The 20,930-nt window shown below is 36.5% G+C and overlaps 1 protein-coding gene across 28 annotated transcripts in view; it reads left to right on the top strand.

The window, feature by feature from the left end:
* The window catches only part of MAPK10 (mitogen-activated protein kinase 10), a 441,650-nt gene that overhangs the window by 393,364 nt on the left and 27,356 nt on the right, over window positions 1-20,930 (top strand). For 27 of the 28 annotated variants that reach the window (XM_045525000.2, XM_045524995.2, XM_074346840.1 and 24 more), the window contains 2 exons: window positions 2,186-2,368; window positions 6,395-6,519. In XM_045525000.2, the coding sequence (XP_045380956.1) occupies window positions 2,186-2,368; window positions 6,395-6,519 (308 nt within the window). Of the gene's footprint in view, window positions 1-2,080; window positions 2,369-6,394; window positions 6,520-20,930 lie in introns of those variants that run through there. The other variant, XM_074346890.1, reaches the window with a different exon arrangement.

The following is a 20,930-nucleotide window of genomic DNA, read 5'->3' as shown; positions in this document are numbered from 1 at the left end:
CTTTTGTAAACCATGGCATCAAGGACAACTATAGTGTTTCATCTAAAAAGCAATCTAAGATAGGAAAGTGTGCTGAGTGCCTCTATATACCTTAATTATAACTTGTATCAAGAAACATGTTAACAGTTCTTATTTAACTAATTCCAGAATATTTGGCTCTCCTTAAACTTTACTGTAAAAATGCCATATAATTGTTTTGGGAATGATACTTTAAAAGCAATTCATTTTTTTACTAAATAACTGTAGAGTGGTAGCTAAATGTATCTAGAATATAATACTTTGTTGGAGTATTTTGCCAACTTTGTTAAATGACTCATTTACAAACAGTCTGGCAGCTTTTTTGTCCTTGCCTTTAGTTTGACATCAAATCTTTTGAATTCTAAAGAAATTTGACCAATGATTAAATGATGGCTTGTTTAGGGTATGATAATGTAACTGTATTAGAGAGTAGATCTCTTTCCATAATTTACAATGTAAGTATTGATATTTATTTAACTGCATTAATGGTTTCTATTTAAATGTATCTAAGTATAAGTAGTTACAGCTTACCTATATCCATAGTGCTAACATCAGCTTTTGTTTAAGGGTAACTTTTAACTCTAACCTTTTATGATTTTTTAGTTTATTTCTAATAATTCTGACTTACTGCTATATTCTCATTCACATAGTAACTTAGATGAATTTTTATTGAAACATGTCCTTGTTTAATTATTCCTGTTGTTTTGTAAAGGAATATTTTCCAGTTTTTCCTACCCTTCATTTCTTGATATTACACAATCATATATATTTTTTTATCCCAGTAACTGAGAGGATATGTAATAATTTAAATTTTATTCAGCCAGGTTACAAGGGAGATAGAAGAGGATTTGTAAATTAGCTTGATTTTATCTTTGTTCAATCACCTATCTGCATTGTTTGCATTCTGCTTTTATTTTTGCTGAATATAGTTAATTTTGTCTTCTGTCAGGACTGCCCATCTTTTTTTAGTCCAACCCTAATGCATAGCTGGGGTAAAGATTGTGCAAATCTCAAATAAGTAATATGGTAAGATTCCTGAGCTGTCACAAATTACATTAACAGAAATGAATTACCTTTACACTGAAGGATAGAGTGGTAGAAGAATGAACAACATAGGCGAGAACACTGCCTGTCCTCTTGGATTTAAGACTTTCCAAGGCCTCTGTCATTCATTGACACACGGCAAGGAAATCTGTGTGAAATCAGCTTCTTCCAGTTGGCTCTTCAGAGTTTTCATGAGTGGTATTTATCATTCTCAAGGCTCTGATATATTAAACATCAATAATAAATGAAAAAGAAAATCTCAATCAGGGGTATGTCTGTTAAAAACTCCTCAACTTTGGAAAGTATTAATTTTCATAGAGATGTAATATTTTTCTTGTAGAATTCCCTATGCTTAACATACTTTTGAAACACATGCACTTGGTTGAAATCTATTGTCTTAAATTGAAAATCCTATGTTTACCCTCATATCTCATTGAATACAATGTTCAGGGATGCAGGGCACTATTGTAAAAAGTAAGAAAATATGTACAAAACTGCAACCATTCTGATAAATAGAATTTTTAAAAGTTTTTGGTGAATAATTAGTGAATTATTTTATAATCAAATTTATATTGATCCTATATGTAATGCATATGAGTAGAAAACATTAACAGATGATGAAATTTCCTATTTGATAGAGAAAGGAAGAGGGGAAAAAAACCTAAAAAGGAATTTAAGAAAAATGTAAATGAATCTTATAAAATATTTGTGCATTTGTCATTTTTAGAAAATAATTGAAATAATTTCATGATAATATAGTATGTCATATTCTTTCTCTTCTAAATCACATGGTTATATAGAAGATTAGCTCAGTATAAGAAATTCTTCTTGTGTTATTTAAATACGTTTTCATCTTTACAACCCAAAGACTATTTCATGATGTCCTATTTTGTTAGGTAATGTTAGTTCCCCCAAAATGTATATGTTCCAAAAGTGAATTTAAAGTTCCAAGAGGATTCATTGCCTAACTATCTGATTTTATTATATTTTTGTCTTTTGTTGCTTATTTGAACTCCAGTTGTGTTGACTGCTCAGGATTCTGAAAAGCAGTTAGTCTCCCAACTAGTGAAAGGCAAGAACTAGTGGCCTGCTCTTCTTTTTGCCCTTAACCGTCAATTCTTAGATATTGACCAGTGGAACAAGGTAATTGAGCAACTAGGAACGCCATGCCCAGAATTCATGAAGAAATTGCAACCCACAGTAAGAAACTACGTGGAGAATCGGCCCAAGTATGCAGGACTCACCTTCCCCAAGCTCTTTCCAGATTCCCTCTTCCCAGCGGACTCCGAGCACAATAAACTCAAAGGTAAGCTCACCAGGGACAACTTCAGAGCCACTATGTGGGTGACAGGTACACAAGCAAGCCAGAGAGACACCTGTCTTTAACTTGAACTACCCCAATTTAAGGAGAGGTATTTTTAAAAGCTATTTCTTTACAGAGGAGGAATAGCCAAGGACTTTTAAATTGTCTGGACATTTAGAGAGAAGGGGAGTAATAAAGTGTGTGATAGTGGGATGATTAACTGCTTCATGGACTTACTTAGAATCTCAAAATTTTTTTGCAGTGTTAACTCTAAAACACCAATGTCATATACATGGAGGTAATTGTTCCAGTTCTTTTTATTACCTGTAAAATATTTTCAACACAAGTTTTTGATTGTAGAATCTTGGAGATACAGATGTTTGAGTTTTCTTTTATTTTATAGAATGCTTAACCACTATTTTTTCACTTTAGTGTGACAAATGAGATTTTTACCTACACATTTGATATGCAGTGTAAACACTTTCATTAATAAGTAATTTTTTCTACTATTATGTCTGCAGTTATGAACTTTAGTAACAGATCTTAGTTTCTTCACCCACAAAACTGGGATCATAATGCCTTAGTTATAGGATTGAAGACATGGAATAAATTTGGCAATGTTTAATGTATAATATAAATAATATTCTATCTTTTTTTAATTTAGGACATTTCAGAGAATGTGCTTTTGAAGCAAATTTGATTTTTTTTTTCTCCTGTTTGGGCTCAAATCCTGTCCCTAAAAATCTGTGTGAACCTGGGCCAATTATCTAATCTTTCTCTACTTCCTTTAATAAATGAAGGTAGAAATTGTCTACCTTATAGGATCATTGGGAGAATTAGTTGACTAATTTGTCAAGCACTTAAAACAGTGCTTGGCTCACAGTAAATGCTCAGTAACTGTTAGATATAAAAATAATAATAAATGTTTATTAATAATAATCATTATTTTAAGTATACCTGTACGTTATCCAAAAAAAGGACACATACTTTTGAAAATTTCCCCCAAATGTTCAGTGGGCAATTAATTAGCTACAGATTTAACTCACAGACTTTATAGCTAATATACTTAAATGAGACGGAGGAACTGAAATGCGGTGCTACAATTTCCCGGGGTCTTATTATCTCAGATTTCCATAAGGTGCGTTTTAAATGTGCAGCGTTGTTTCTTCTTTCGTGACACTTTTGTTGCACAGTTGAGTTTCCTCCTTCAGCTGTCTCTACTGGCTCTCTGAATGGTAACAGACTAAATTATTACTAAAACCACTGTTTTTAAGGTCAACATTGCCTATATGCAGATTGAGCAAAAGCTAATACCCCAAGTAGAGATTTTGAAGATGTCTTTGTGATGCTAATTGACAAGTCAGGTAAAAGTAATCCCTCCCTATTAAGACACTTAAAGTGTAACAATACGGAGACCACAAAACCCTGATTAAATTAGTTGGGATCATGAATGCACTTGTAGAAAAACTATTAAGTAAAACACATGCTTCATGATATAATTCCAACTTTCTTGAGTTTATTTTTTGGCTTTTTAATTCAATTTGAACCTGTATGGTTATATTATTTTTGCAGATAATAAACTATTATTACATATTTACAATTATTAAGTTATGATTTTAATATAAAAATTGGCAGATTATAAAGAATTATACAGATAATCAAAGGGAAGAATTTATTCTACTGCCACTGAATAGTGTAAAACATTTACTTACAAATGAAAGAATGAAGGATGAGGAATTGAAGCCTTTTCTCTTCCCCATTTTGTTCCTTGTACAAGCAGTACTGATCAGTGTTTCTTGGTGAGATGACTTGGTATTACTGCAGTTCATGCCCCTACTGGTGAGGAACCTACCCCAACCCCACCTTTCTAAGAGTAGAAACATGGGCATGTTTATGGGAGAACCTGCAGCAGTGTGTGAGTGTGGGTGTAAAATCACTTACAAATCAAAGAGATCCTTGAACCAATGAAATAAATAAATACAGCCCCATTAGGGCATAAAGGGGTCATTAACAATGAGAAATATTAAATACTGAAAATTAATATATAAGTATTTCTGTACTTTTATTATTCTTATGAACTTTGGAGTGGCAGTTTGGAAGTAGCATAATTTAAATCTGTAGAATTGAGATACCAATGAAAATGACTAATAAAAATAAAAAATCTTCTATTCTAATTTAAGTTGTGATTTTTAATAAATATATAATTAATATAAATAAATATAGAAAAGTATTTTTATTAAAATGTAACAATATAAGAAATACTAATGTCACAGACATGTGACTGTAGTATAATCAAAATTATGAAAAAATACATAGGACTAGAAGCGAATACATGAGTAATGAGAGTGGTTGCCTTTAGATGGTGAAGATGATTGATTTTTCTAGATTTTATGGTTTATGTAATCTCCAATTTAAAAAAATTAAGCTATATTTTCTTAATAATCAAAAGAATTGATAATTGAAAATACGTACATATCCATGGATTCAAACTTTGCCTTTTTCCTAATTCAGCAAACCAATTTAGGTTTTGTTTTCTTTAATTAGAACTTTTACCTTATGTTTGGAACAAATTGAAATTTTCACCATAAAACTTTCAAATCAGTTTGGATCTGTATTTTCTGTAAAATTTTATATATTTTTAGAGATTAAAAACTGAATGTCCTTTAGCAATGCCATTAAATAAGCCCACTTACTGGTTATTGCCATGTAATTTTTTTGTATCCTTAGCACTTCCCACTGTACCTGGTACACAGTAGACAATGTGTATCTTATATATTGGGAATAGGAAAATTGCACCTCTTGGGGAGTGATGGAAATGTTAGCTATTTTGATTGTGGTGGTGGTTTCATGTGTGTATACATCTGTCAAAATTCATCAAATTGTACATCTGAAATATGTGTAGTTTTGTATATAGGAACCATATCACAATAAAAGTATTAAAAATTAAATTAAGTTAAATTAAATTAAATTAAAAAACTGAACCTGATCCCTCACATCAATTTGGTTACTAAGGTTTGTGGATTCTTTCCCTCAAATCTATCCCCTCTTTTCAATCCTTGAAGTGTCTGTGCCCATTAAAGCCCTCATCACCTCTCCTGTCCTCAAAAAAGTCACCCCTGGCTTCCTTGCTTACTTCAAGACTCTGCTTTATCCCTTTTCCCAGATCAGAAGTTTTAAAGTGAGCAGTGTACACCCACTTTGTTTCCTTTTAGAAAACATCATTCTTTTAAATTTATTTTTACTTATGCAAGCAATGCATTCACGTATTCTCTTCTCCCCGAAGGTAACTATGATTTTCAGTGTGTTGATTATCCTTGCAGACCTCTTCTATGCATTTATGTATATAAATACAGAGAAAGGGAAATAAATATTTGTTATTTTATTGGGAAGGGGCAGATTTATAGAAATGGCATCAGGATCAGCGGATCATTTTACAATTTTTTTTTTTCACTTAACATCATGTCCATGTGAGTATTCATAGATCTACCTCATTCTTTTAAACTGCTAAATACAGTTCCCTGGCATAGTGGTACCATAGCTTATTCTGCTGCTCTATCTGTGGGAATTTATACTGTTTAAAGGGGTTTTTTTTTTTTTAATCCTTAACCAATGCTGCAGTGAACATCCTTTCTGTATGCTTTCCATGAACATGTGCAATTGTTTCTCTAGACTATATATCTAAAAGTACAACTGCTAAGTCATAAGGTATTCACATCTAAAATTTTAATAGCTGCCAAATCTGCCCTCTAGAAAATCTGTATCGAGTATCAATTTACACTCCCACCAACATGAATGAAATTACCTGGTGTTAGTGGATATTATGCCATCTTTTTTGCAGATTTGCTGGATAAAGATATTTCATTGTTTCGTTTTGTATTTCTCTAGACATTTGGTAAAGTTACCTGATGTTTGGAAGGAAGGTGCTAGTTGATCTTTTTTTGTGTTTTTGTTTTAATTTCTTCTCCCTTTGAAAAATTCCCTTGCCAAAATCCAAATTTTACTAATTTTTTTCCTCATTCATTGTTTCAGCCAGCCAAGCCAGGGACTTGTTGTCAAAGATGCTAGTGATTGACCCAGCGAAGAGGATATCAGTGGACGACGCCTTACAGCATCCGTACATCAATGTCTGGTATGACCCTGCCGAAGTGGAGGCGGTAAGGCTTAGGCTTATTTTACTTTCCTCCCACAAACCAGTGAGAGTGACTGGGTGCCCCCTGGGAAGAACTGAAAGATAGAACGCAGAAGAACACTCAAAGCTCTTACTTTTCCTTCTAAAAGCTACCTTTTTCTAGCTATGTTTTAAGTTGCATTTCTTTTTCAGGATTTCCTATGAGAGATGGTGATTTAGTCCAACAAACCTTGGCTGTCCAGGAAACACTTCCATTTGTTTTTGTTCAGTTGTTAGCATCACCCTTGTCTCCTCCTTTATGCTTAATTACCAGCCTCTCTTGATGCATACTAAATAACAGAAAACTTAATAGAGGATGAATAGCTTTGCCTCTGTTCCATTGATAAGATGCCTTTCATTAGTAAAGTGTGGTACTAGGAACATTCTGATTGTAAAGCTTTTATGAGGCCATTGGTGCCTTTGTGAAGTCTTGCATAAATTAGATGAAAAAATATGCATATTCCAATAAGGACACTATTATAGATTGGTTCTAAATTGACTACCACAGTAAGATATATCTCCGTATTTTACATCAAGACATAGCTTAAGCATAACTCTTGTTAATTTTTAAATTATATTTCTATCATTTAATATCTTCTCTCTAATCACTTTCTTCTGTGCCTTTCTTCTTTCCTCTGCGGAGCCGTGTAGGAATGTCTCCTGGTAGGAATGTCCTTTTGTTCTGCTTTGAAATGTTACTATCAGGAATATCACCTCCTCCCAGAAACATCAAAACCTACTCAAAATCTTTGAACACCTGTGCTAAATGATCTCATTTTCTTTTACATAACAGCTTCAAATTACTTTGTTTGAATTGGTCCTTAATCTTCTATTTGAAATACTCTTTTTGCTGGTTTGTTTTCTTGTGAACTTCTCAGTACTCCAGGGTATTCTTGCCTGAGCATATTTTTGCTTTGTTTCGGCTTCTTTCCCTCTGCTTTGTTGTGTGCTTGCCCATGTCAGTGATGCTAGAATCAAGCTGGCATAATTCTTATCCCTTCATAATTCAGGAGAAGTGGGAGCTGACAGATGGGGGTGAGGATCAGGTAGAATCAAACTTTATAGACACACTATTCAGAAAGCCACTTTTCCTAGTAACCCAGTCCGTAGGCATTCAAAACTTTCGGAGAAAACAGTTCAGTGGTGAATGTCTCTCCAGTGTGAAGACTGAGGTGTAACAGTCCTTGATGACATTTTCTTAAGATCCACTCTCTTAAGCAATTTTATGGTGATGCTGAGATTTTAATTGGCTTCAAATTAATTTTTAGTCACTTGATTTGATTCTTACAAAATAAAATCCCTAAAATTAATTATATTCGAGTGTCATTCTAATACTCTTAAAACAACCAAAAAAAACTATTGTTCTTATAACTAAACAATAGAATCTCTTCCAGCTTCTCACATCTTTCAAAGATGTTCTTGGAGTAGAATGAAATAATGAAATAATTAGGAGAAAGTATGATATATAAGTATATGATAATTAAGTATGAGAATTTTTTTCTCTGATGATTTTTGAGAAAATATTTTAGGTTATGTTGATAAGAATTTTAGACAAATTATTTGAAATTGTGGCTCACTTATTTTGATAGCTCAAATCATGTGGGATGTTTATTTTTCCTTACATCTAATGTAATGTGTATAATCTGTTTTTAATGGATTGTGGCCTAGAGTTTAATTGGAGTCATAAAGTCTGCATTTGTAATTCACTTGTAATTATGTTGCCTGTAAAAGAGACAGTAGCTTAGACTCTGTGACAACATATTAATGAACAATATCAATGAGTTTTTAAGTTACTTTTAACTTTTCATGAAAAATTCCTTTGAAGGCTAGAAAGACAAAATTTAGGGTACTTATATGACCTGAATCTTTTTCTCAACCATTTCAATATTGTCAAAATAATAGAGGAAGAAAATTTGAGATCAATGGAGAGGGATAAAGGAGAAACTACAAGAGAACATGATGTCTTCAGGAAAAAGAGAGAGCAGAGAAATGCTGTGTGTTCTCATCTGTTAATATACTACAAGCAGTCTTATCGCATGTTTCCCAAAGTGTCAAAGAACCAAAATAAAAAGAGAAGAAAGAGCATATGGATGCTGTCATAACTCTAAGAGAAAATTATTCGTGTAACAGTGAAGTTGAACATTTAAAGAATGGAATGTCGAGGTTAATAGTGATCTATTTGTGGAATAGTACATCAAGATTTTGGAGTTACAATTGCTCAAATTATTTGCAAGTTCTTATTCAAATAATGTTCAGAGCCAAAAGTATGTGCCCCATACAGAGCACAAAGGCCACATTTTAATGTCAGTGCTTTTCCATGAAACAGTTGAAAGGCATTTCTAACTCCGTTCCAGTCAGTGCTCATCAGGAGGACTCCAGGACCATCACAACTGTGATTTATCGAGTTGTGTGCATATTCACAGGTATGAAAGATGGGTCAGGTGTAAATTTCTGTTCTGCCACTTACTAGCTGGCCTTGGCCAAGTTTCTTAACCTTTGCTCAACTCAGTTTTCTTAACTAAGGACAGGGAACAATCATACATACTGCAGAGTGTTCTTCTGAGAATTTAAGGAGTTGACACACATAAAGTACTTAGTACAGTACTTGGCAGCCAGTAGAGATAATATAAATTATTATTATTCTCATGATCATTACTATCACCATTATGAGTCTTACATGTAAACCTTTACTACCTTTTGATATTAGGAAAGATGGATGTATTTGGTGAAAAAGACCAGATGGCCAAGAAACTACAGAAATACTCTACATTGTTTTAAAAATCACTAAAATTTATCTAGTTCCTACAAGATTTTAAAATGTTGGTCCTTTTTTTGCCGATGTATAGCCACCTCTACTTTGCCAAGTGTAAGAGAATTCAGTACCATTAATTTAAACCAAAATAAAGACAAATTACAGAGCTCATAGATCCTCGTTATAACTCTTTAAGAAACTAGGGTAGAGTGCGGGCTGTCTTGGGGAATCAACTTGAAGGTTTTCCTGTGCTCTGTTGGAGGGAAATAGGAGAACAGCGAGGGTCAGTTGCCTTGTTCCTTACCAGATTCTTGAGTTTAGAGACCGGGCTAGGATCGAGGGTGGCTCTCACCCAGCATCCCCGGACGGGGTTGGGGGATGGCCACACTTCAGGAGCGTCATTGTGAACTGCAAGCTAAGGGAGGAGTTGATTAACTATGTCTCAGGGCATTTACAAAGAGAACTTACGACCATAAAATGTGACCATTTTTTTAAATGGTTTCATTTCTCTCAGCAACTCCAGAGCACCCTGGGAAAGCTGCTGAGTGCAGGAGCCTTACTGATGGCTCCTGGAGTTGTTCTGCAGTGCTCGGGGTCAGGGTCGGGAGGAGGGTGGCAGGAGAGGAAAAAGAAGAGGGCGGGGAGGGGATGGAGATGTGCTCAGCCACTAAACCAAAGACATCAAAACTCAAAGTAATCATCATAAGGAAGCCAACTGAAAACTTACAGGTTAAAGAAGGACAGTTCTTTACTTCTTAATTCATGATAAGAAGGAAGGATCCAGACTGACATGAGAGCCACTGTCTGAGAGGGGACTGTGCCGGGATCCAGTCTCACGGCCAGCAGTGATCAGGTCCCTTTTGGAGGGCTCTGTCTCAGGGAGGCCGAGATACTGTCCTAAAGGGTCAAAACATTACTCTGGGAATTTGGACAGAGTGCAGGATGTACCAGTCAGGCAGCTGGTATCCGAAAATCCTGTTCTCCAGTTGGCAAGCCCCAGGTGCTTGAGAACCCAGAGGAGGGGTGGCAGGGGACCCAGGGCCTTCTGTGTGGTGGCTGAGCCAAAGCTGTAGGAAAGACTGCTAGAGCAGAGGCTGGGGACCTAGGCTCCAGGTTGATAGACCGGAGAGACGGGCTGCGAATGTTTTGTTGAGAATACGGGTACACATGCCATCCATGTAGAGACCACGGGAAAGGTGTGACTAATCCAGTCAGTTTGGATGGGGTGATTAGGGAAGCAAGGCCAATGTGAGTTTGTTTATTATTTCTTACCCAATTCAGGATTAATTTGGGAATTGGGACAAGGCTGGGTGGGAATTTAATCTACCTAGATAGACCCTGAGTTAAACAACCTGGTCTTCAGCTCCCCAGTGAGAGAATAACCTGGGAAACAGAATAACGCTTATGTGCGTTAGTGCTGAGTTTCAATTACAGTGAGTGCTTAGCAAGCGTAAGCCCAGAAGAGTCAGTAATGTCACACATGTACTGTCTGTTTATAAACAACATAAGGTAATTAATAAAGCCTTAAATGTTTTATTGTTATTCATATTTCCTATTTCATTACTTTAGGGATTATATTATTTTTTGCTGACAGTGAACAAATTTATAGGAACAAGCTAACCTGACTATTTTAAGCTCTTTTATTGCAAGGCCATCATAGATTTCATGCCCTTTGAGCAGAGTTATTCTTGACATTATTTTAGCCATCTTCCTGTCTGCCTTTGTATCTTATTGGTCATTACCAGAGTGAGCACATGGAAGGAATGCCCAACGACGCAGGAAATATGCATTATTTTCAACCTTCTTGTGACATAGGTATGTAAATTTTAATGTTGCATATGTCTGGAGATCTGTTCAAAGTAAATCTTAAATGAGAGCTTAAGGATCATTGTAGAATGGTTTTGTGCTGCACTTCAGCAAATATCAACATTCAGAATGTGAGCTGTACAATTGTGAACAGTGACAGGGACACAGGTTGAGAAACCACGATGAGGAAAGTAGAGTAGGACTGGGCATGGGGTCAGAGGCACTGAGAAGAGAATCAGAGGCCTGTGGCACAGAGTCCGGAGCTTGGTCTGAGCAATCCAGCGTGAGGGCTGACTGAGGTGTGGACAAGTGACATAGGGCAGCAGGTAAGACCAGTTCAGGAGAGAGACATGGAGTCCAAGGTTAGAGGCCTGAGCAGATACCACCCTAAAGGGCATTCACACAGTGATGAAGCTAAGAATATTTTCTGATTGTAGTGCAAAAGTCAAGCGCAGATACTCTTGGAACAACTCAGAGATTAGCAGCAGTAGGAAACCTCGAGCAAGGAGATGGTTTACTGGAGCCCAGGGATGGGTGGTGATGGCCTGTCCAGTTGGAGCTGGGTTATAGACACAGAGGAGATACAGCTCCTTTGGGCAAGAGAAATGGCAAGAAATGGCCTGGCTTCTCCCCACTCCCCCCATCTCCTAGTAGCATCTCCCTCCTCGTGGCTGAAACCAGCCCTTAACCAGCTGACAGGTGAGGCTGGGAAGTGCAGCCTGCAGCGGCCAGCCGCCTGAGACACAGAGCAGATAAAGGAAAGGTGAGGACTGCATCTGTGGGCGAAGAGGCCCAGGGCTGGCACTCGCCCATTCATTCTTTCCTCACTTGTAGCTCCAAAACCTCCAACTTAGTAAAACTAAAGTGGCCAATGGTCAGACATTGATCTGGAGAGGAGAAGACTGGAGGTTGGAAGGGGTAGTTGCTCAGGGGCTTCACTGGGTAAAAGTGAAGTAATCCTTTACCCTAGAAACTCCTAATAACTGTTTCATTTCCTCACATGTCTTATGATTTCTTGGCATAAGAGCATTTCTCATGGCGTTTTCAGCTGAATGTGTGGCCTTCCTGTCTTTTATATGTTGGTGTCACCTTTTCAGCTGTTTGTTGCATGGCTGGTGAGGAGCCTGCGGCTTGCTGAGCCAACGCAGGACAACATGTGCTCGGGGGACGAGGGGCTCACCATCTGTTCCCCTGCAGGTGTCTTGCATTCTGCTCTTCTGCTGCCAAGTAGGTGAAATACACACCAAAGGCCTCTATCATTCTTTCTTCGCACTCAGTCTCTTCATTATTTCTTCTTTGTCTTTCCTTCTCTTGTTAGCCCTTTCTCTTTCTTTATCCAGCTCCTACAGAGCCATGCATGTAGGTTTTGATTATTAACAGTTAAGTATTTATGCATTCACTCTGTAAATATTTATTGAAGCCAAACTGGGTGTCCCACACTGACCTAGGAACTGGTGATTCAGCAGTGAGTTTAAAATAAAAAACAAGGTTCCTGCTTTTATTGATTTTCTAATTCTCTTAAATATATTTATTCAGTTAGTAGCTAAGGGAAGTTTTTATTGCTTGGGAAACTTATAACTTATCATCTCTGGGCATAAATTCCTCCAAATGTGGGTTATCTATCTTATTTGACTATCTTATTTAACTTGCTTGGTATATAATAGTCTGAATGTAAGAAGAATCTGTAATAACTTGTCCCTTTCAATGTTAATCAGTTATAACTAAATTGCAAGGACTATCTTTCAGTTCTTAACCATATGTGCATCAATTGCTTTTAATTATATTTTTAAAATTATGATAATCTATCTCTAGCTGTGCTATTTAAAAAAAACTATTTGGCTTTGAATATAAATCAATGTCCTGATCATGTTCTAGTAACAGAAATGTGTAGGTTATTATTGAATAATCAAATAATCCTGCAGTTAGCATACTAAGTAAAGGAAAGACTTCACGTGTGGTTTAAAGATTCATCTATAAATATACCAACTATCTGGGGTCTTCAAATAAAATTCAGGTGAATGAGAGGGATGGTGGGAAATTATTCTCCTTCTTTACTTCTAACTCACTTGAATATATCTTTGCAGTGAAAGCTAGTATCATTTGATTGTGCACATCACGTGTTAACTTGCTCTATTACCTATTTCATGAATGAGTTATTGTTTGTATCATCTTTATCGTCACTAACTATGGTTTAGCCAGTTATCTTCCACTGAATTCTCCTGAGTCCATAAAAAGTTCCTAAAACAATGTGGGAAAGAATAGGCTTATAAACATATTCAATTATAAACCTATTAGATACATCCTGCTAGACTCAGAATGTTAGGAATGAGAAAAAATATGAGCTGCCCTGAATATGAATTTGATGCATCTACTAATCAAACAGCCCCTCAGTAGTTCCCTTTTTGGTGATAAACCACTGAATTAAATGTGCCTGTGCTTGCTTCAAGTATTTTATAATCTCTTTATTAAATCGGTGAATCTAACACGGTTAAACATGAAGTATCTAGAAGAGATGATTTAAAAGACTTATTCATGAAAACAGCTCTCTGTATAGCCTGTATCTCTCCCATTGAGAGGAAATGGGATTAAAGTCTTTGTAATTGACGTTTCCTTTTGGTGAGTGACATCAAAAGGTTAGGCCGTGTCCTCAAGAGAGCTTCTGAATAAGTCAACAATCTGAAATTCAGAAACTACTGTTCTTGTTTCTTCATTTCCCCCAGGGGACATAGACACATGCGTAAAGGGTTAATAGATTTTGTTTTGGTATGCTTTTAGTGTGCCTGAGAAGGAAGCCAGTTTGGATATGAAGTTTATTATATAAAGTTTAATAGAAACTCTCAAACTGTAAAAAAAAAAAAAAAAACAACTTTTAAATATTTAAATAAACATAACATGCAACATTTGAGTTATTTAAGAATTTTTGGGGACTAATCTGAAATCTTTATTGGGGAAGAAAAGTCTATTTCACCAAAATAATACGAAAACTAGTTTCTCTTAACATTTCATACGTAAGAAGCCTGTATTGCTTTTCATTAAAACAAAAAGACTCCGTGGTGTTATGTCTCTGATTATGACCTGGGATTTTATTAGTCATCTTATTACAGGTTTGTTTCTTAATGATCGATAGGGACATTCTTTTTTAGTAAGAAAAAAAAAATCCCTTTACTTTTCTTCAGATTCTTTCAATCATACTTTTTTCCCTTGGATTAAAATTTAGAAAACTTATAAAGGGTTTTTTCTTTTCATATTTGCAACTAGACATATCACTGTATGTGATAAAACACATAAATTGAGTTTTCTCAGGAAAGTCCTATGTGGAGCTTTTGTAAAGAAAATTATTCTCAAAAACATTTCTCAGATTACTTCTTGCATTTTAATAATATCAAAAACTGTAAGTAAATTCTCTTAAATATTTCCACAAGTAGGACAAACTACCCCATTTTAGAGCAGGGAAAAGAATAATTAACAACAGTGCCTCAAATATTTAATGTCAGTAATTTCATTTCCATAATACGCTAAAGCATTCCTTATGTGTTTTTAAATTTGACAGTCAGTCTAAGTGTTTCCCAAGTGCTTATCACTAGTCTGGTCTATAATTGGGGTGCAGGTCACTGGTGACCTTTTGCCATTAAGAGTTGGAAAGACTAAGAGGTTACTGAGTGATGCTGTAAGGTGAAACATTATTAGTCTGCTCTCTCCATTCTAAAATTGCCACCATTTAAATTCTTTTTTCAGACTAAATGTTCCTGTGAATCCTTTAAATACGATTTATTCTACGCACAGGGAGTTAATAAATTGGCCGACTCCCTCTCTCAGCTCTTCTCTCCATCTGTCCTGACACAAGGACTACCTCTTTGAGCCTTACGATTTCTTATTTATTGCAGCGTGCACCATGCTGTGAAAAAGCTAGCGTGACACCCTGGCAGGCTTAATTTGAGAAATAGTTTAGTGCCATCTATCTGTCAGAGTAGACCCTTTAAGTGTGGAGTTGAACTCTAAGTTGGTTTATTATGCTTGGAATGTATATAAATTTAGAAATAAGTAGGAAGAAACATGAGCTACAATGGATATGAATTTGATGCACTCCAATTACGTATTTAATTATAGAAAGAGCAATTCATATTTTTTGATTCTCATTTGCTCGGTGAAAGTTAAATCAGTGTCTCAGATTCCTAATATCTGCCGCTTGTGGAATTCCAAATTTCCATCTGTTCATGCTGATGTATTCTTTCAGCTGCAAAATGTGAGCAATTTGCTAATTGCCTTCTAGAGAAAATATGACTTACATTACCGTTCATATGCCCAGTGCCTCGGCTGTTAGAGTGAAGATAGCTTTTGAATCACACTGGGATTGTTCTGCCATGTATTATGTTGGCGGGAGCTTGTCAAAATGTTTGTTGTAGACAGACTTAGCCACCTGCTTTAAGTGGCCCCTTTTCCTCCATGACTTACAAAAAGAACATATACTTCACTCAAACACTAATTCATTTGTCTCTAATTTTAGCAAATTGTTCTACTGAAGGAAGAGTTCTTCTCGATTTCAAATCTTTGGGATATTCAGAATCCACTGAACATATACAGTTCTTAGGTGGCAAAACTGGAAGAGCTGAGTAGCTCATTCTCAGGAGATGCCTGTTTTGATGACTGATTGAATCTGTGCTCAGGTTTTTCTCTTCATACATTATCTTGAGCCCTTTAGGCAGTGAATATTGTTAATCTCTTGAATAGACCAGGGAGGGAGCATTCTTTTAAAAATGTGGGAAGGGAACAGAAATTATTTTTCTAGAACATTCCATAGCTGGTGCTCTCTGAAAGCCTGAGTTATAATGTCCTGTCAGGTTCTCCCAAATCTATGATTTTTTTTTTCTTCTTTCCTAGATGACTTCTTAGGTATTGTGAAAATCTCAAGGGAGCAGGCATTTGTGAGAGTGTGTTTTATTTTTCTCAATCTTTTCATTCGGGAAAGAAAGAGATTATTCAATTGTGGCATCTGTCTAGGATGCCACAAAGTAGTGTAACCCATAAACTGTGGGAGAGAAGAAAGCAAGTAATGCTTTCCCCCTTTTAGAGCTGTTCCTAAGAGAGAAGCAAAGAAGTCAATATCGGAAACTGTCAGGTTTTCTGTCAATGAAAACGTACCACGTTTTATAGTAAGAAGAAGGCTAGACAGCAGAAAAGAAAGGTGGGTCAGGAGAGAGAATCTCTGTTAGACAGCTCTGCCTGAGGATAAGTAGAAGTCATCAAAATGCCTAAACTCTAGGAAACATAACTTGGTAATTTGCATTCCTGCCTGTTTGCCTACCTGCAGTGTTTCTAAAACAGTCAAACTAGACCATTCCCTCTCTCAATTTTTGTCTGCCATAAGAGAATCTCCTTGAACCTACTGTGTGTATGAGTTCAAGGGCCGCTCTGAGGCATCCCTGCCCACCCTCGTATCATCATGAGTGTTTTCAATATAGAACCTTTACTGATAAAGAAACTGATACTGCTCTGCAGAGGTGGCAACAATTTCTTCAAGGCCCACACGTTAATTATTACACATAAACCTTGGAATTTGAAGGCCACCCCAGTTCTATTCCCAGCAGTAATGCTTATTTGGTGGGGAGCCCTGTTCAAGTTTTTAAATCTGCTCTGGTTTGCTACTCAAAATGTTTTTCTTTGCCCCATCTCTACCAGATTCAATGAGGTTTAATTGCATGATGAACTTTTTAAAAGTATATTCTCCTTTTTCAAAAATCCCCAAATAGGCACAAGCCCATTCTGCACAATTCAACATAACAAATATGTATTCTTCCGTGGGCTATGTTGACCGCTGTTCCACAGCTGAAGATGCACGAATGAGGGAAACACTTTCCCGCCCTGCGGAGCTCACAGCCTTGCACTGAGCTCTCTTACTCGGCATTCATTTCCTCCTAGAGCTTCTTTAAATGCGCCTCCGAGGGCTTGTTAAAAACATACTGCACGTATGTGCCTGTAATTGTGTGTGTACGTCTTCTTAGGGATGTAGTGCATGGGCTTTATGAGATTTGTAGAACTTTCACCTCCAAATTTAATTCTTAATATTTTAAAAGGCACTAGTTTGATGCAGAAAGCTCTGGATGAGGGGGCTACAAAAATACGTGTAATTTACTGTTGACTGTCAGTCATAGAACCAAGAGAGTAATGCCCTTAGAACATCTCAGGTTATATCCTTGAGGTAATTTTTTATTTGTACAGAAAGACCCTTTTCATCTATAAAGGTCCTACTTTTTTTAGGTCGGGGATGTAGGGGGAAGTGACAGGTAAATATAAAGCACCATGCTTTCAATTTTCATTATGACTTCTGAAATTAATTGAAAATATGGAAAAGGTTCCTGTGATCCTAGGCAAGTTGTAAATGGAATTTCTTCAAGAAATGGGGATTAATAGCCAGTGTCTGCTTTTCAAGTAACTGTCTCATTTTTCTTGCGCTGTGGAACTTGGCTGTGAAAGGTTCTATTGACAGGTTGGTTTACAGCTTCACGATGGCCCTGTTCTACAGTGAAGAACGGGTTTCATAAGAATGACTCATCCCACTGTCCTCATAGCTTGCTATCATTTCGTTTCTCCTACTTAAGGACTGACTTCCTTTGTACTGTCCATTTTTCTCTGCCATGTTTGTCCCCCAAAATTTGTTTTTTCTTTGCCCATTTTCAAAGAAAGTAGATATGCTGTTTATTGCAGCTTAAGAGTGAAACATGAATGGACAGCAAAAAACACATAAAAAGGCCTAAATTCTTCACTATGCAGGGGGGATGATAGGGTCAAGCTATTCAACAATCTTGTTTCAAAAGTCATGCTTAGAGTTGGTTATGTCATCAAGATTGAGAGGTAAGTTGAGGTTTCGCATTCTAGGAGAGAGGGGAAATAATCAGAAAGTATAATCCTTAATGATGCTGAAAATGAATGTGTGGTCGTGTGAAAACAAAGTTATGAGGGATGTTTATTTTGACCTTTTTTAGTCCCAAATTAAACCTGTAGGGATGAAGTCAGCATGTCTTCAGAACCAAAAGTCTATGGACTAGAAGTTTGAGGAGCTGCAGAATCAGAAAAGGGGTAGCCGGGGAGCATTCCTGAGCGCTAAATCATAGTAACCTTCAGATTCAGGGAAAAGGCTGGATCTGAACATTTTCTTCCCAAGTGTGGAACCATTGCTTAGGCCCCAGGGCATCCATTACGTGTGAGAAGAGGGTAGAATGGATTCATCCAACTAGGAGACAGAATATAGAAAAGGTTACACTCCCTTTTTATAAGTCTATTCAAAGTTTATGGTCTTTCACAGAGTATGCACTGTAATAAAATTATTATGTCCCTTTCTAATGGCAAGACCATTTATCATAAGAATGATAAAAACCACTTCTATAACTTGCTGCAGGTTTAATTTGGGACTCACAGAGTCATTTATGGAATAAAGTACACAGTATCTTGTGAAAGAACAGAATTTGTTGTTTATGAAGAAAGGCTTGTAATTGATAACCAAAAGAAATTCCCCACAGTTTCTAACTCCAGGGAGGATCTGATTTCCACTTTTACGTGCATTTTGAAACTGAACTCTTTTCATGTTCCTCTGAAAGAAGTGAGGGATAAAACAGCTATGCTTCAGGCAGTTTTTCTCAAAAGTTCCTATCTAAGATGTTTGTTGTTTTGGACTAAGTCCAGCAGAAAGCATTTTTGGTGACTTCATTTCACGACATATGCACCAGAATGCTGTTATCATGGGACAGCATCCTGTCACCACTTCTTTCTCTGAAGCAGGCTTGCTCTTGTTCTCGGCTCCATTGCCTTGTGACTCCTATTTAATCACAAAGAGAAGTCTGTTCCTAGCCAGGGTTCTTACACACACACTCACAGAGAAGTTCTAAAGTAATGGGTAGCTCCCTGACAAATAGAGGCTTTAGCAACAATCTAAGCAAAAAAATTGGACTTGCTGTGAGTTAATTTATAATACTGTGGCATAAAATCTAGCTTCCTCAAACCACTGGGTTCTAGGCAATGGGAGTGACAAAGAGCTACGGAATGTGGGGACCAAAGTCATGATGCGGCTGGATAGGAGATCACAGTGGAAACCACTCAGGATCCACAATTAGACCTGGACTCAAGATTTTATTCTACCGTGGACAAGTTCACTTCTTTCACTCCCTAAATTTTTATTGAGCTTCAATTACAGATGGTCACTGAGGAATCATTAATTGTAATAAAAAGACCTAGTTCCCATTATTTAGTTGCTTATAATACAGTAGGGTTGATAGATAAGTAAACGAAAAATTTTAACCACTCTGGTAAATTCTATGGCAAGGAAGCACAAGGTGCTACAGAACTGAAAAGAATGGTATGTTACTCATCTGTTATTGGACAGATGAGGCTTTCCGGAAGAAGAAGAGTCTTAAATGGGACACAAAGGATGGACAATAGTTAACCAAATGAAATGGAGGTTGAGAGTAAGATCGTCTACACAAAGGAAGCAACCTGTTCGAAGGTCAGGAGAGAAGAGAGGTCTTCCTGCAGTTCATGTGAGTAACTGTGTTGTGAGGTAATTCAGCATGACCAAGGAGAAGACCAGGCCAAGAAGCACTGTAAGTCACTGCCGGGGAGCACCCACGCTGAAGGCAGAAGGAGTGACTGTAGGAATATTAATCAGAGATGTATGTTTTAGGTGGACCATTCTTTCTGACGGGTGGGATGATGACTACTGGCAGAAAGACCATTTAGGGAGTAGTTGAGATAGTGAACTTCAGGGGCAGTGGGGATGACAAAAGAATGACAGATTTCAAGATTTTTTTGGTGGTATAATTGTCACAACTCATCTTCGTCTATGAAATGTCTTATCTAACGATATTTTAAGAGATAAGATATTATATGTGAAAATGCTCAATAAACTTTGAAAACACATGATGCTACTAAAGAGGGACTTTTTAGCTTGTGGTGTAATTGAAATAGTTTCAACCCGATAGTTTTAACCTATATGACCTAAGGCAAGAGAGTCATAAGAATGATAAAAACCACTTCTATAACTTGCTGCAGGTTTATTTCTGTCTTATTATTTCTGTCTTATTTATTTCTGTCTTATTAACAAAAAGCTCAATTAGAATTATTTTCTTTTTAAATTAGTCCTTAGACTACTTCATTACTGAATGAGAAGACATGCTCTTTTTCAAAGAAGTTCATTATATGAAATGTACCAAGTGGAAAAATAGGGGTAATGATGCCTTACATTGGCACATAGTCCTCTGTGGTTGTGTTTGTAATGTGGAAACTTGTGATTCTCCAACTTCATCTTCCACAGCATACCTGAGAAACACAGTCGTCAATTCTTTATGGTCATCAGCTCATCAGCACTCATCAAGTTGGTGATTTTTGATGGGATGTGTGGGGTACATTAGAATCTTGTGAGCAAATTATTCATTGGAAATAATCCTTCATCCTTAGGTGATTCTGTTCTTTACCCCATCATCACCCCCCTCCCCAGCACCCTGTCCTCACCATGTATACCTTAGAAATGACTGTTCTGGGAGCAACTCGAGGACAAGGCTTTTGTCTCATTCATTTACATCATCTTTGTAACTACTTGCTCCTAGCAGTTCTCAGAATAATGAATTATTTTATTAAGGAAATGTTTATTTTATTATTTTATTTTATTTTATTAAGGAAATATTTATTATACTAAGGAAATGTTTTAATCACCTTCATATTGACTATTTTATTTAACCTTCCCATCCATGAACATATTCTATATTACCCCAGCCAAAAGAAGCCCTACCACTACCTTGGGTACCATTATTCTTATTTTACAAAATTTAAGGTTGACTTTTACGTAGTCCACA

Source organism: Camelus bactrianus, chromosome 2 (genome assembly GCF_048773025.1).
Source record: "Camelus bactrianus isolate YW-2024 breed Bactrian camel chromosome 2, ASM4877302v1, whole genome shotgun sequence".
Classification (NCBI taxonomy): Eukaryota; Metazoa; Chordata; class Mammalia; order Artiodactyla; family Camelidae; genus Camelus; species Camelus bactrianus.
This window is presented reverse-complemented; position numbering and strand designations above follow the sequence as displayed.